General features: G+C 46.0%; 1 protein-coding gene across 8 annotated transcripts in view; it reads right to left on the bottom strand.

The window, feature by feature from the left end:
• Positions 1 to 14,155, bottom strand: part of dtnba (dystrobrevin, beta a) — a 464,573-nt gene that overhangs the window by 37,645 nt on the left and 412,773 nt on the right. For 6 of the 8 annotated variants that reach the window (XM_041188314.1, XM_041188315.1, XM_041188309.1 and 3 more), the window contains one exon: positions 12,408 to 12,497. The exons of the other annotated variants lie outside the window; for them this stretch is intronic. In XM_041188314.1, coding sequence (XP_041044248.1) covers positions 12,408 to 12,497 — 90 coding nt within the window. The remainder of the gene's footprint in view (positions 1 to 12,407; positions 12,498 to 14,155) is intronic. 8 annotated transcript variants of the gene reach the window in all.

The raw sequence follows: 14,155 nt of genomic DNA on the forward strand, positions 1-14,155 counted from the left end.
ATGGAAGATGGTTGTGGTTGTTGGAGGTCAATCATCTCAGTTCCAGGACATCACTGCAGGAGTTCCTCAGGGTAGTGTCCTCGGCCCAACCATCTTCAGCTGCTTCATCAATGACCTTCCTTCCATCAGAAGTGGGGATGTTCGCTGATGATTGCACAATGTTCAGCACCATTCGTGATTCCTCAGATACTGAAGCAGTCCATGTCCAAATGCAGCAAGACCTGGACAATATCCAGGCTTGGGCTGACAAGTGACAAGGAACAGTCATGCCACACAAGTGCCAGGCAATGACCATCTCCAACAAAAGAGAATCTAACCATTGCCCCTTGACAGTCAATGGCATTACCATCACTGAATCTCCCACTAACAACATCCTGGGGTTACCATTGATCAGAAATTGAACTGGACCAGCCATATAAATGCTGTGGCTACAAGAGCAGGCCAGAGGCTGTGTTGAGTGACTCACCTCCTGACTCCCCAAGGCCTGTCCACCATCTACAAGGTACAGGTCAGGAGTGTGATGGAATACTCTCCACTTGCCTGGATGAGTGCAGCTCCAACAACACTCAAGAAACTTGACACCATCTAGGACAGAGCAGCTCGCTTGATTGTCCCCCCCTTCCACAAACATTCGTTCCCTTCTCCACCGATGCACAGTGGCAGCAAGCAGTGTGTGTACCATCTACAAGATGTACTGCAGAAACTTACCAAGCTTCCACAGACAGCACCTTCCAAACCCACGACCACTACCATCTGGAAGGACAAGGGCAGCAAACACATGGGAACACCACCACCTGGAAGTTCCCCTCCACCCCACTCACCATCCTGATTTGGAAATATATCGCCGTGCCTTCACTCTTGCTGGGTGAAAATCCTTGAGCTCCCTCCCTAACAGCACTGTGGGTGTACCTACATCACATGGACGGTAGCGGTTCAAGAAGGCAGCACACCACCACCTTCTCAAGGGATGGGCAACAAATGCTGGCCTAGCCAGCGACACCCGCTGCCCATAAATAAATTTTAAGAAGTGTGAAGGCTGCTGACAATGGAGGCTGGCTTGGTGGAAGGGCCTGTCTCTGTGCATCGGCAATGTGTCAAATTTTAAAAAGAACAGAAAAACATAAAACAGCCCTCACACTCTATATGTCCCATCCATGCCAACCTATGTTTCTCTGCCCAATCCCCCATGGCCCTTCATACCCTCCAATGCCAACCTATAACTTCTACCCATACCCCAATGCCCTCATACCCTCCATGCCAACGTAGGCCCCTTTGCCCATCCGGGTATCCTCCAGACCGACCTATTCCCCGCAACCCACCCCCATGACCCTTTACAGTCCTAATGTCAACTTAGTGCCAACACATGCCAACCCATTCCCTCCACCCATCATTCTTTGCTCTTATATCTACCATGCCAACTCACCAAGCATCAACCATGGGCAGCCCTCAGAATCCATGCTGAGATTAAATAAAACAATGTTCCAGGTGAAAAAAAGCACTCTCATTCATAAAAAAACTCATTCATTATGTTTACATTTCATCAACTACATTATCCCTTATAACTACAAACAGTTTATCCAACTGCATAATTCCTTATAAAAATAAGAATTGGAATTCATAGTCCCATTTCATAGAGTCCATATCCACTTGGAGCTGTCGATCAAACTGTGACAAAGGAGACCCCCTACTGTGATAACGGACTGTTGTGAAATCAGTCATGCAGCACTAATCCAGTAATGGTAACCCTAAGGCTTATATCAACTAACAAGGTGAAATAGCAAGCAATAATTTTTAACACTCCAGGCAGTTCCTTCAAAGAGTTAAAGGATGCCAAAGTGTTTCACAACAGCACATAAGCGACGTGCACCTGGTGAGCTGCACTTTGCTTGGGACTTTGAGGTTTGTTTGCCGACCTTGCTTTGGGCATTGGGCAACAATCTCAGTCATCAGTGCCAGGTTGCACAGACAACCCCACATCACTTTTAGGGGGGCTCAAGGGCAGTTCTCTACCTACCAGACCAGCCATAAGGTAGGGGTGGCTTTGTACAGCTGCAGGGCTAGGGCTTGCTTGGGGGAAGGGGGAGATGTGGCCTCAGGCAAGTGAAGAGGCTGCAGGTTGTGGGCTGTACTGGGGAAGGAGGATATTCCAGTGTTTGTGCTGGGCACATATTGAACTGTGCAAGCAACCTCAAGATGTTTAGGGCTGAGGAGGCAGTCTCCAGAGCAGATGAGGCTAGAAGATGTGAGGGTATGTGTGAGAGAGTGAGTGGCGATGTCCCTTGAACTGGTGAGTGAGGTAACAGTGAATGTGTGATGGGCTTGAGTGCGTGTGGTTAGAGTGATGAGATAGTGCCTTACCCTGGCAGCATGGATGAGGTCACTCATCCTTTATCTGCACTGGATGGCCAACCTCTTCTGTGCAGCATTGGCACAGGTCACCACTGCCATCGCCCACCATGCCAGAGTGGAAGTGTTGCTTCCCCTCCTGCGGCCAGAGCAGGGGTAGAGGACATCACAGCGAGCCTCCATAGCGTCCAAAAGGTGCTGGAGGGACACGTTACTAAACCTGGAGACTGCAGTCTTCTTGCCTTTCGGTGCCGTGTCTTAATGGCAGCGGTCCTGGGCTGGAAACACCAAGAGGTGTGCGTGCGGCTGTACTTTAAATGTGGTGCCCGGCGTGACAGAGCTGCGGGGTGACAGTGTGGCGGGCAAGTGAAAGCCCGCCCGCCACTGAAACTGCGTGTTTCCCGGGAATGCATCATTTGTGCGGCGGGTTGAGGACGATATGGGCGTGAGACGCCACCATTGCGGCCAGCGGGTATCCGGGCTGCTACCCCACGTGGTGCAAATATGGGATGATTCCACCCAGAGGCCCAGATTCTGCAGCTGTAATGATGGGAAAAATGGTCAGCATTTGCCATCACTACAAATGGGAAACTAAGGACAGCTTCTGGTGTGCGCGCACACGCATTTACATGCGTAAACCCAGGCATCGCTCTCTCGTGATTTCCTGCTCCTCCTCGGAGGCAACTGTTAAATTCCCAGCAGACAGCGATCGTCAAGGAATGACTGAAGTGATGAGAACATCCCCCTTATATTACAATACTGCTGTTAAAACTACTCGAAAAGTGTATGTCTTGTTAACGTGACTTAGTATGCTATTTTTAACGGCATACTAAGTCACAATCACTGCTGAAGAGTCTCTCTGGCCTTGGAAAACAAATTTTATATTTGTGTGCTATTATGTTTTTCCATTAAGATAAAAATTCTGTGGTTTATTTTCAAGAAGCTTAGAATATTTCTGCTTCCGTAGAACTACAATCGGTGTTGTATATCCTGGCTTGCTGTCTGTGGAATTGGGCGGTGGGGAGGGGTGGGTGTGGGATGACATGTCCATTCTGTTAAAGGAAGAATTTCCAATTAAATGGGTCACTGCGAAGGGTTAAGAAAAGCTCACCAGCCCTTGTATTTCTGAGGCTGCAGCAACCACAAAAATCGTGAGGAGGCCTGGGAAAGCTGCACCTCAGCTCTCTCCCTCTGGAGGTCCTGCTGCAGAATCTGAGGGGCTGCAGTGAGATGAGCTCACCCAAGGACAGGAGGAAGGGGGAAACCTCTCCAACTAAGCAGGCATGGGCGGAAGTGGCTGAAGCAAATCAGCAGCTGCAGCATAGTCCCTCCAACTTGTGCCAAAAGGATTAATAATCTCAAGAGGGCAGGAAACAAGAGAGGCTTGACACTTTCAGGTGCCAAGCCCCACAATCCGGCTTTCCCAGCATTCTCCTGCACAGCACTCCTCAGCTCCATGCACCTTGCAGTTCGACTCATTCCTCTCTCCGCAGGCACCTCCTCACATCTGCATATGAACACTCACACTCAATCTGTTGCCCTCTTACACTAAAGCCTCTCAGTTATCGTCCACAACTCACCTCCTTCCCTTCTCTCCACACAAGCCATTATGGCCAATCACACCTCTCTGCTTTTCTACTTCCAGAGCTTCTTTTCTCAGACTGGTGCATGTAGTTGAGGCCAATAGAATGATGCAACTGAGGAGAAGCTAAACAAGCATATGAGGGTGAGGGGAATAAATGGTTACAATTGTAGATTTAGATGTGGAAAGATGGGAGGAGGCTTGAGTAGAGTATGAAGATTGGGATGGACAGGTTGGCTGAAGCTGTGTCCCCAGACCATTAGCCTCGGCTCCGGATTTTGAGACCAGTGACATGACCACAACGCCACCATCTCCCCTAGTGACTGAATGATCCAGAGTTCCCACCAAGGCAACTGGGAAGTTTCAATTCAATTAACTAAATAAATCTGGAATAAAAACCTAGTCTCAGTTATGGTCTCAGGGGCAGAATTTTCTGGTGGGCAGGCTGGCGGAGCGGGAGTGGGCGCAGGCCTGATCACTGCCCCCAATCGGGTCCGCGCCTGAGGGACCTGAAGTCTCGGACTCACCAGCATCACACCATCTCTACCAGGCAGACACCGGTGCAGATACTGGCACCGCGGTGGGAATTAGATCATCGGCTGGTGTCCCGGGGCACAGCGGTGAGGGCACTTCACAGTCGCTGGAGGAGCTGGCAGAGACAGAGAGTGTCCATGGTGCCAGCAGTCGGGGGACTGCAGGGGACCAGGCACATGCTCAGTCGGTGCCTGATGATGTGTCTCTGGAATCGTCCATGATGCAGCAGGTGCAGGAAATGTGGCCAGGTGTGTGGGAGCATCTGGGGGAGATACATGAGGCTATGCTTGGCTTGGTGTCCGTGGTGGAGGAGTCTACGTGGACGATCGCCGATGCAATAAGCCTCATGGCCAAGCGCCATGCGTCCCCCATGGAGAGAGTGGTGACTCTCATGGAGAGGCTCCTCCAGGAGACAAATCAGGGCTTCCTGGGGATGTGCTTGGACCAGCAAGCCCTCACATTGGCATCGACCTCAGCTGGTCAGTGCCAGTGTGGGAGATGGTCAGGGCACCAAGTTTCCCAGCTCGATGCCCATCCATCCACAGTGAGCAGGGAGATCCAAAGCGACCTCACGTTGGCGCAGCAGCTGCCTGTCGACTCTGAGGGCTCCTCTCAGGGAACTCTGGATGAGGGCAGCAGCTCCTCTGCCCTTCTGCCAGTGACTGTCCCATCTGATGAGGCTCTGATGACTGGGGAGATGGCAGCTGTGGAACTGGCAGCTCCCTCCCAAGCAGGGTCAGCACAGGCTCCACAGGCCAGAGGATGTCCGCCAAGGTCATCGAGGCCAACAGGACAGCAGAGTCAGCAGGCTGTCTCAGATACCCCTCCCAGTGAGGGGGCAGCACCAAGACGTAGCACCCGGAAAGGTAAACATAAAGGACCTTAGGCACATCACGGGTTTCTCACTGGTGCTTTTGTGTTGGCCTGAGATGAGGTCTTTATGAGTTGGCGTGATGTTGAACACCTTTATCATTTTGTTCTTTTAAGTTCCTTTTGTTATACCATTAAATTCAGCCATGTCACCACGGCTGAAGGTGCCTCTTTTCTTCTAGAGGTGGATAGTCACCAATGATGTTATGAGTGATCTGTGGAACATTCAGCTTTATTAACAAGGCCCTTAGTTAATGTTCCTAACCTGGCAGATTTTGCACTCAGGTATCGAGTATGGAGCCTCTAGCCCAGGCTTGTCCTGGAGGGTCCATATGTGGTGAGCTAGCTGAAGGTACGTTGGGTTAAAGCCTCCCAAGATTGTGGAGAGTGCAGCATGCAACCACTATCACCGAGACACAATCTGGGGGGTACTGGAGTGCGCCTCCTGAGTGGTCCAGGCATCAGAAGCGCATCTTGAGAAGACCGATGGTTGTCTCCACCACAGCCCTTGTGGAGCCCTGGCTCCTATTGTACCGCTGCTCAGCTTCTGTTCTTGGATGGTGGAGAGGCGTCATGAGCCACCTTCTGAGGGGATAGCCCTTGTCACCCAGCAGCCATCCATCCAGCCGGGCTGGAGCACTGAAGAGCCCCGACACCTGGGAGTGTCTGAGGATGTAGGCATCGTGGGAGCTGCCTGGGTACCTTGCACAGACTTGTAGAATCAGCATCCTGTGGTCACACACTATCTGCACGTTCATGGAGTGGAAGCCCTTCCTGTTGACGAAGGCACCGGGCTCACCTGCTGGTGCCTTGATGGCCACATGTGTACAGTCTATAGCACCCTGGACATGGGGGAAGCCAGCAATGGCCGTGAAGCCTCTGGCTCGCTGTGTCTGACTGGCCTCGTCCCAGTGGTAGTGGAAGAAGATCAATGCCCGTCTGAAAAGAGCGTTTGTAACCTGTTTGACACAAGTGTGGACAGCTGATTGGGAGACACCGCAAAGATCACCCACCGAGCCCTGGAAGGAGCCAGAGGCATAGAAGTTGAGGGCAGCTGTGACCTTCAGAGCCTCTGGCATGGGGTGTCCACCCACACAGTCAGTCCCAATCATTTGACAGATATAGCTGACTGTTTCCCTTGAGATATGGAGTCTCCTTTGGCATGCACCTCAGGCATATTGAGGTAGCTGCTTCACCGCCTGTATATCCTGGCAGCAGGACCCCTTCCGCCTTGGACTACCTCTTGGCCCTGCGCCCCTTGTGCCTGCACCTCTCCTCCCAAAGCTGGCTGTCCTGGAGGCTGAATGTGCACTCCTGGCCTCCTCAGAGAAGGTGCCTCCAGTGGACAGTTCAACTCCCATTCCCAGGTTAAATGAAGGCTTCCTGAAACCTGCAGGCCCCAAAATCGATTCCTCACTGCAGAGTGCTGACCTGAAGGTTGTGAGTCCAGACCAAGTAGCTGGGATGTGTTTTGAAGTATTGCAGATCACACAGACAAGTATCAGTAACTTTGAAACATCAATATTTGACAATGCACATTCATGACCCCACTGAGCCCTCTTATCCCGCCCGTGGGTGAGGTTAATACAAATGTGTCCTACCGCCTGCTCATTGCGCCCGTGCGCCAACCCGAAGATTGTACAGGCGCCGAAAAATCACCATCAATTGGCGCCTCAAGGGCTTTAAGTGGCGTGTTAGTTAATGGCGGGCGCACACCGGATATCATCGCGTGCCCAATGAAATATCGCAATGGCGCCCAGTGACATCGGGACGCCAGCATTTTATGCGTTGGAGTGCACCCCCCCCCCCCCACATGCCAACGGGAAAATTCTGCCCCATGTAACTACTGAAATGTCATTAAAAAAAAATCTGGTTCACTCTAGATCTTTGGGAAAGTAAATCTGCCTTCCTTACCTGGACCTATATATATATATATATATATATATCTATCTGACTCCAGACTGACAGCAATGTGGTTGACTCTTAAATCACCTCTGAAAAAGTCCTGCAAACCACCATCCTCTCAAGGGCAATTGGGGCTAAGCAATAAATACTGGCCTTGCCAGTGATTTCCACACCCCATGAATAAATTAAAAAAGTCAAGGATACTTTTAAGTTAAGAAGCTGTCAGACTTGCTGCATGACAAAGTGGGTTTTTATAATTCTTTATTCTGCGTAGAAACTAGAGGATGAACAGTTTCAAAGGCCAAATATCAGCTGGATACAAAACAACAAGAAAACATGCTACTCTCAAGAGGCTTTCATCTCGCTTTGGCTTTACAGCTGAGTAAATATAAACAGCTAGCCAATAAGGCTGTCAAACATATATCCTGAAAGGCTTTGAAATTGCCTAGCAACCTGATGTCACTCTATTCATACAGGGCATATTTTTGGAAATTGAAGCTGGACAGAAATGGAATCAGCTGCTAACAGCATTTAGAACAAGTCCGCTTCAAGGAGTAATAGAGCGGCTGAATCTTTAATGCAAACAACATTCAGAACGAGTTTAAATGGGGTCACTCTGGATGCAGATGTAAATGGTGCTTAATTAGCATGATTGAAACATCACCTTCACAGCATGACAAACTTACTGGATGACTAAATTCATTTCAGCTAGTACGAAGGTAACAAATATTAGAAGTAGCACACTTCAAGTGTTATCAAATTAGCAACAGAATCACATCAATCATGTTGGAACACATCAGCAAGTTACAGACATGACATGTCACCATGATTGAGCTGATGTGAGGCTTTTGAGATTCCCCTTCCATTTCCAAACCAAAAGAAAAGGATTTGATGAACATCTTTACAAGACTCTGCCTCCCCAAATATATGTGTACATGTGGTACAATTTGTTAAATTACAGTATGATTCGCTTATAGTCGTCACTTTCATTAATTGAACAAACTTTTTAAAAAACACGAAGGAAAATATTTTTAAAAATAATTTGAAGACAGTGCCATAGAACAAAACAAAAACAGAATTACCTGGAAAAACTCAGCAGGTCTGGCAGCATCGGCAGAGAAGAAAAGAGCTGACGTTTCGAGTCCTCATGACCCTTTGAAAGAAGTGAGGACTCGAAACGTCAACTCTTTTCTTCTCTGCCGATGCTGCCAGACCTGCTGAGTTTTTCCAGGTAATCCTGTTTTTGTTTTGGATTTCCAGCATCTGCAGTTTTTTGTTTTTATCTTTTTGTGCCATAGAACTGCTGGTTTTAGACTAGTATTAAAAGAATGAATATTTTTGAAACAAATGATCCAGTTACTGGTTTGGCACTAATACTGTTTTCAAACAGCACACTATTATTGTAGGCTTTGCTATTTTTATTGAGGCAAAGCATGATTTTACACATGCAAGTAAACATGTCTCCACTGAACTCTGATCGAGTGTTCAAATGCTGGTTACGCTTTTCACTTAGTCAATTCGTTGCTCGTGCAAAAAAAAAAAATTAACCTTCCTGGAAAACCTATGAAGGTGGTTCCACACTGGTTGCAATTATATTGCAGTAGATGAAAAAGTAATGCAGTGTGAAACTCTAGCAGGTAGCTTTTGAATCTCATACCACTTGCTAGAATTTATCATCAGATTAGAGATTTTAATGTTCAGTTACACCGCAGTTTTTGCGTCAATGACGTGAAACCCTTGTTGCTTTAATATCGTAACTGGACCATAACATTTTTTGTCATGCTAAAGCAGTGACCTTTAAAACCGACACACAATGTGGATTATTGGCAATTTGATACCACGGCTGCCTTAAAGTGACACCTGCCTAGATTTACGGATATGGATGTCAAGCCACAATACTAAGTTACAGGAAACCTGTTGAACACCTCAAATCTGTTGATATCTGTCAGATGACATTTCAGCGTTTGTAGATGAGTATCCAATTTTCCGCGTGTGCCAAATTTTCAAAAGGGTCTATTGTTGTGATGATAGCAAGTTGCTTTGTCAGGCCTGGTCAGAATGCGTTCTTGACACTGACATGGCAATTCGGTGTCTGTAGTGCACACATGGCCAGGAAGGTAAAATAAGATGCAGGCAAAGGTTGTTGGGGCATGTGGGTGGCTGCGCTTCGGTCCCCAGCCTGTTCTTTTCTCAAATAAACTCATAGGCTAACAAGAGGAAGTCCAATTAATTTCTGAAATTTTTATTTTTCTGCACAGCTGCTTCCCATTGCCGCTTCCTCCTTCAGCTGAGAGATTGGCATAGTCTGGTTACCAGATTTATTTGTAACTGCCATCAAATTTTTGCTTTCATTCTAGAGGCTGGAATCTGAATTTTAACCAAGGCATTGTTGCGAATGATCACCCTTCTCAATAATTTCAGTACACATTAAAATACAGACAAAGGCCATCACTGGGGAGAATATCTGACAATAAAACTTCACTAGCATCACTGCCATAATTTATTAACTTGGAGTACTTTTAAGTATTTCTCATCAAAACGCCTCAAGAGAGTCCTTTGAAATTCACTGGAATCGGACATTACAATAGCAACAGTAACAAAGTCTTTGACAAACAGTAGAAAATTATTTCACTAAAAGTAAAAAGAATCTGGCGCTTGGCCTCTGTGGCCGGGTGAGGAGAGCCGACTGACAGCTTTGTTAAAGCAAACAATTTCATGGTGGCTTTTAAAGCAGAAGGGACAGAGAGAAAGTCCCAAAGTGTAGGACTGAGACAGCTGAAGTAGGAATCCTTGAAATGTCTAGAAATGGACCATGTGGGGAAACCATTATGGGATGTGCACAGACTGTTAGAACAGGTAGGAGTGGAACATGCAAGAGCAATCCCTTGGAGATGAAATGAGGAAGACGCTGTACTTGATTATCACAAATGCTGTGGACATATTGAATCATGTTTGTTTAATATCTATTATCCTTTACAAGGAGGGACAATGTATCTCAATTACAGTGGTGCATGAAGGTTGATGAAGTTGATCAGATTGGTCCAGTGAGGCTCTGAAAGGTAAAGATCCAATATTTTCCGAGGCAATGCAAAATGGGTATTTTTTTTTAATTCATTCATGGCATGTGGGCATCAGTGGCTATAGCCCATCCCTAGTTACCCTTGTCTACAGGAAATTTAAGAGTCTACCACATTGCTGTGGGTCTGGAGTCACATGTAGGCCAGACCAGATAAGGATGGCAGGTTTACTTCTCTAAAGGGCATTAGTGAACCAGGTGTGTTTTCACAACAATCGACAATGGTTGTTTCATGGTCACCATTAGACTTTTAATTCAATTCAAATTCCACCATTTGCCATGGCAGCGTTTGAATCAGGTTCCCCAGGGCATTGGATTACTAGTCTAGCGACAATACCACTACGCTACCCTAACTGACCACCAATGGGGCTGGAGCTAATGGCCTCAAATATGCAGTTGTAATGTTGGTCAAATTGTCAGCTTTCGCCGTCATTACTCTGTAAAATTGACAGCAACATCTGGGGTTCCGACATGCGCTGTTAAAAGCAGAGATTGCTGTCAGTAATACTATGTTCCTCCACAGGATACGCTACTGCAGTTACAATCAACATAAAATTAGTGGTTTGGCTTCAACTTCAAATTTTTTTGCACAATTCTCACTAAAACCATTAAAAAGTTAGCCTAGCTGAATATGGTACAATTCAGATTTTAACATTCAACTAAGTCATGTTACTTTCTGGTGTTGAAATCTGGAGTGTCATTCCCTCCATTCCATGATGAAAATTCCATAGATTTTTAAAACAAAATATAATGTTTATCTTAATTTTTCTTGAAGTTTATTCTATTTCACCTTTTAGTTAGCATGTCCCAATGTTTACTTCACCTATTGTGAAATGATAATGATAATTTGTGCTCTTCACTTCCTGCTTTTTCATCTGTGAGATTTCTTCAATCTGATCGGTTGCTCAACCTGTTTGAAGGCTTCACTGTTCTTGAATGCCCAAGATCCCCTTTAGATACTGGCAGAATAAAATTGATGCAATAACAGGGGAAATTGACAGCACAGAGCCACTAAATCTTTCTGAGCAGCTTTCTTCGAGATCAGCAGCGAGTGCCATCCAGGCCATTGTTACTCCAAGAAAGGTTTCTACTTAAATGACAAAAATGGTTTTCCTGCTGTCCCAACAGTGCAAATGCGTTTGTACTGTTTTGATGATATGGTTTAATATGCAACACGTATACTTATACAACAAATTCAAACATTGCAAATGTGGTTTACCCTAAAAGCCTGTAGAGAAGTTGGCAGCAAAAGCATCTCTCAGTGGAAGAATACTTCATAGAGAGTTTCATTGAGCTTGTGCAATCAGTGCTATTTACGCAATAGGAAGATAAAAACATGGTATGCTTCATGGCTTTGCGAAGCAAGTATGATAGGCTAGTATTATAGGCTAGTAGATCAGTTTACTTCATGTACAAAATCAGACTCAAAGCAAATCTGTGTTAGACAGCCTGTAAATGGAATGCTAGCATGGTATTAGTTCTAGAATAGATAGTGCCAAGCTAAATTTGTAAACCTATTTTGTTGCTATATTGTTGTAAGTTTATCTCCAGCTGCTTAATATTTTCAAGAGGTGCTGGGGCCAATTTGAATTCATTCCCTAATATCTTAATTTGGCTTAATTGATACAACTGTCAGAGTGCCATATCCTTTTAGAATAAGAGTCATAGCTAAGTATAGACAGTAAGGATGTACCTTTATGTGTGCAGCCGTTGGGTATATCCTGTCATGTGTTGGGAGCTTTGTTTTTAAAAATGTGTTTTGTGAGAGGAATCTGATTCCAAGTAGTTTAGTGTGGGTATCCATCTGTGTTGACAGGTTGGAAGCTTAAAGAGCTGTGTCTCATTACAAGGAATGGCTAAACATCCATTTCCCCTACCAGCGGAGTAGGGAGACACATCAATGTTCCTCAACAATTTAGAGACTTGCATTGAGGGGGGATCACAATCTGCAATCAACTTTTCATTTTTCTAAAAAAAATACTAATTCAACTGAAGATAAAGTCCACAAACATAGCATTTAGCATTTAGTTAACTCTTCAAGTTAGCTGGAGAATTAGCCCAGGTTCCATGGTCAGTTTCAACCTATGCTCCTACCTGAATGGAGCTCCTTGACCAACGAGGACATTGTGTTTGTAATGGAGTCAGCTGCCACCAGCAAATCATTTCGTAGGTTTCTGCGGGCTCCTGTACAAAATGAAAAAAGATCTGCAGGTTCAGGCTGGTGTAAAACCTACATCACTAATAGGACTTTCTGTGCAGTCGGAGATTACCTTCAGAATTTCTGCAGGATATTACCTGAAGACTTTGGGGTTGGATTTCCCAAGACTGGATGGTGTAGTGGGAGAAAAATAGAGAAAACGGGGTGGAGGGACCACCCCCTGAATTCACACTGATGAAAGCACTGCCGGTAATCTTCTTCTTCCCCCCTCCCACAATGAACTTAGTCACTGAAACACCGACTGCTACATGGCATGAAAATGATTGGGGAGTTTGGTCTGGGAAGCCAGCTGATTTCCCTGAATCTTGCCTCAATACCACTAACCTCAGCTATCATTATCAGAAGAGTGGCAGTAGATGCTGGGGCAGCTGTAAAAAGCCTGCTAAAGCCATTTTCAAAAGGATAGAACCCAGCAATGGGCATTGGCGACCTTATGCCTAACCCCTGGAGGGTCTGCCTCTGGAGACCATGTTTTCTGTAAAATATAAATAACATAGATTGGCAGTCATTCCCTCCACTTCACCATCTGCAGGTGTTGCTATCCTCTAATGATGTGTCTTGCAGTGAGTGTCACACCCTGGAGGCAAATCCAGCCCCTTGTGTCTAAAAGTCAAACCAAGCCAAAGGAGTTCTGAAATCCCTGACCTACAACAACTACAGCTCTGCTCTTTTTGTTATACTCAAAACATAAATACACTTCACTGCATTGCTCTATAACCTTGATCTGATCTTCTCAAGTGGCCTGACTACCCCTATTGTTACTACCAGTCATAAAGTAATCTCTGACCATTTTCTTGTATTGCGCTCTACCTACATTCCCCCCTCCTGTCCCAAGTCCACACCCAGCTTCTCTTCTAAATCGTGAACATTCTTCTTAAATCACCCTCACCTCCTTCTCCACCATCATCTCCAATAATAAGTGCGTTCAAGCTCATGGACTTTTATGTTAAAAGATTGAGACCATTCATTTAGGAGCCTCTGTTTACTTAAGCCACCGTACCCTTGCCCTATCTCTAAATTTGCATCTTTCTCCAGATTCCCTTCTATCTTCCCAGATACCCTCTCCAAGCTCATCCTGTCCATGAGATCCACCTCTTGCTCTCTGGACTCCATTGCCACTAAGCTGCTGGCCACTCAATTTTCCTTCCTGGTTCTTATGTAGGCTGACATTATTAATGGTTCTTTCTTCTCAAGTACCGATCCCCCTCCTTCATACCTGCCATTATCACCCTCTCCATAAAGAAATCACCATTGACATCTCTGTCCTTGCAGACTAAAACCCCAGCTCAAATCTCCTTTTCCTTTCCGAAACTTGTGAACCTATTGTTGCCCCCAAATCCGTGCCTATCTTTTTCAGGATCTCTTGTTTGAATCTCTCTAATCGGGTTTCCACGCCATCATAGTATCAAAAACAGTTCTGACCAAAGACACAAATGACAGCCTAGTTGACTGCGGTAAAGATATTTCTCTTTGTCTCCTTGGCCTGTTTGAAGCCTTTGACACAGTTGACCACAAAATTCTGCTCCAATGCCCCTCCACCATCGTCTCGCTGGGTGGGACTGCACTTTCCTGATTCTATTCTTATCTATCCTGTTGTAGCTAAAGAACTACCTACAATGGCTTG

The sequence above is a fragment of the Carcharodon carcharias genome, chromosome 5, assembly GCF_017639515.1.
Source record: "Carcharodon carcharias isolate sCarCar2 chromosome 5, sCarCar2.pri, whole genome shotgun sequence".
NCBI lineage: Eukaryota > Metazoa > Chordata > Chondrichthyes > Lamniformes > Lamnidae > Carcharodon > Carcharodon carcharias.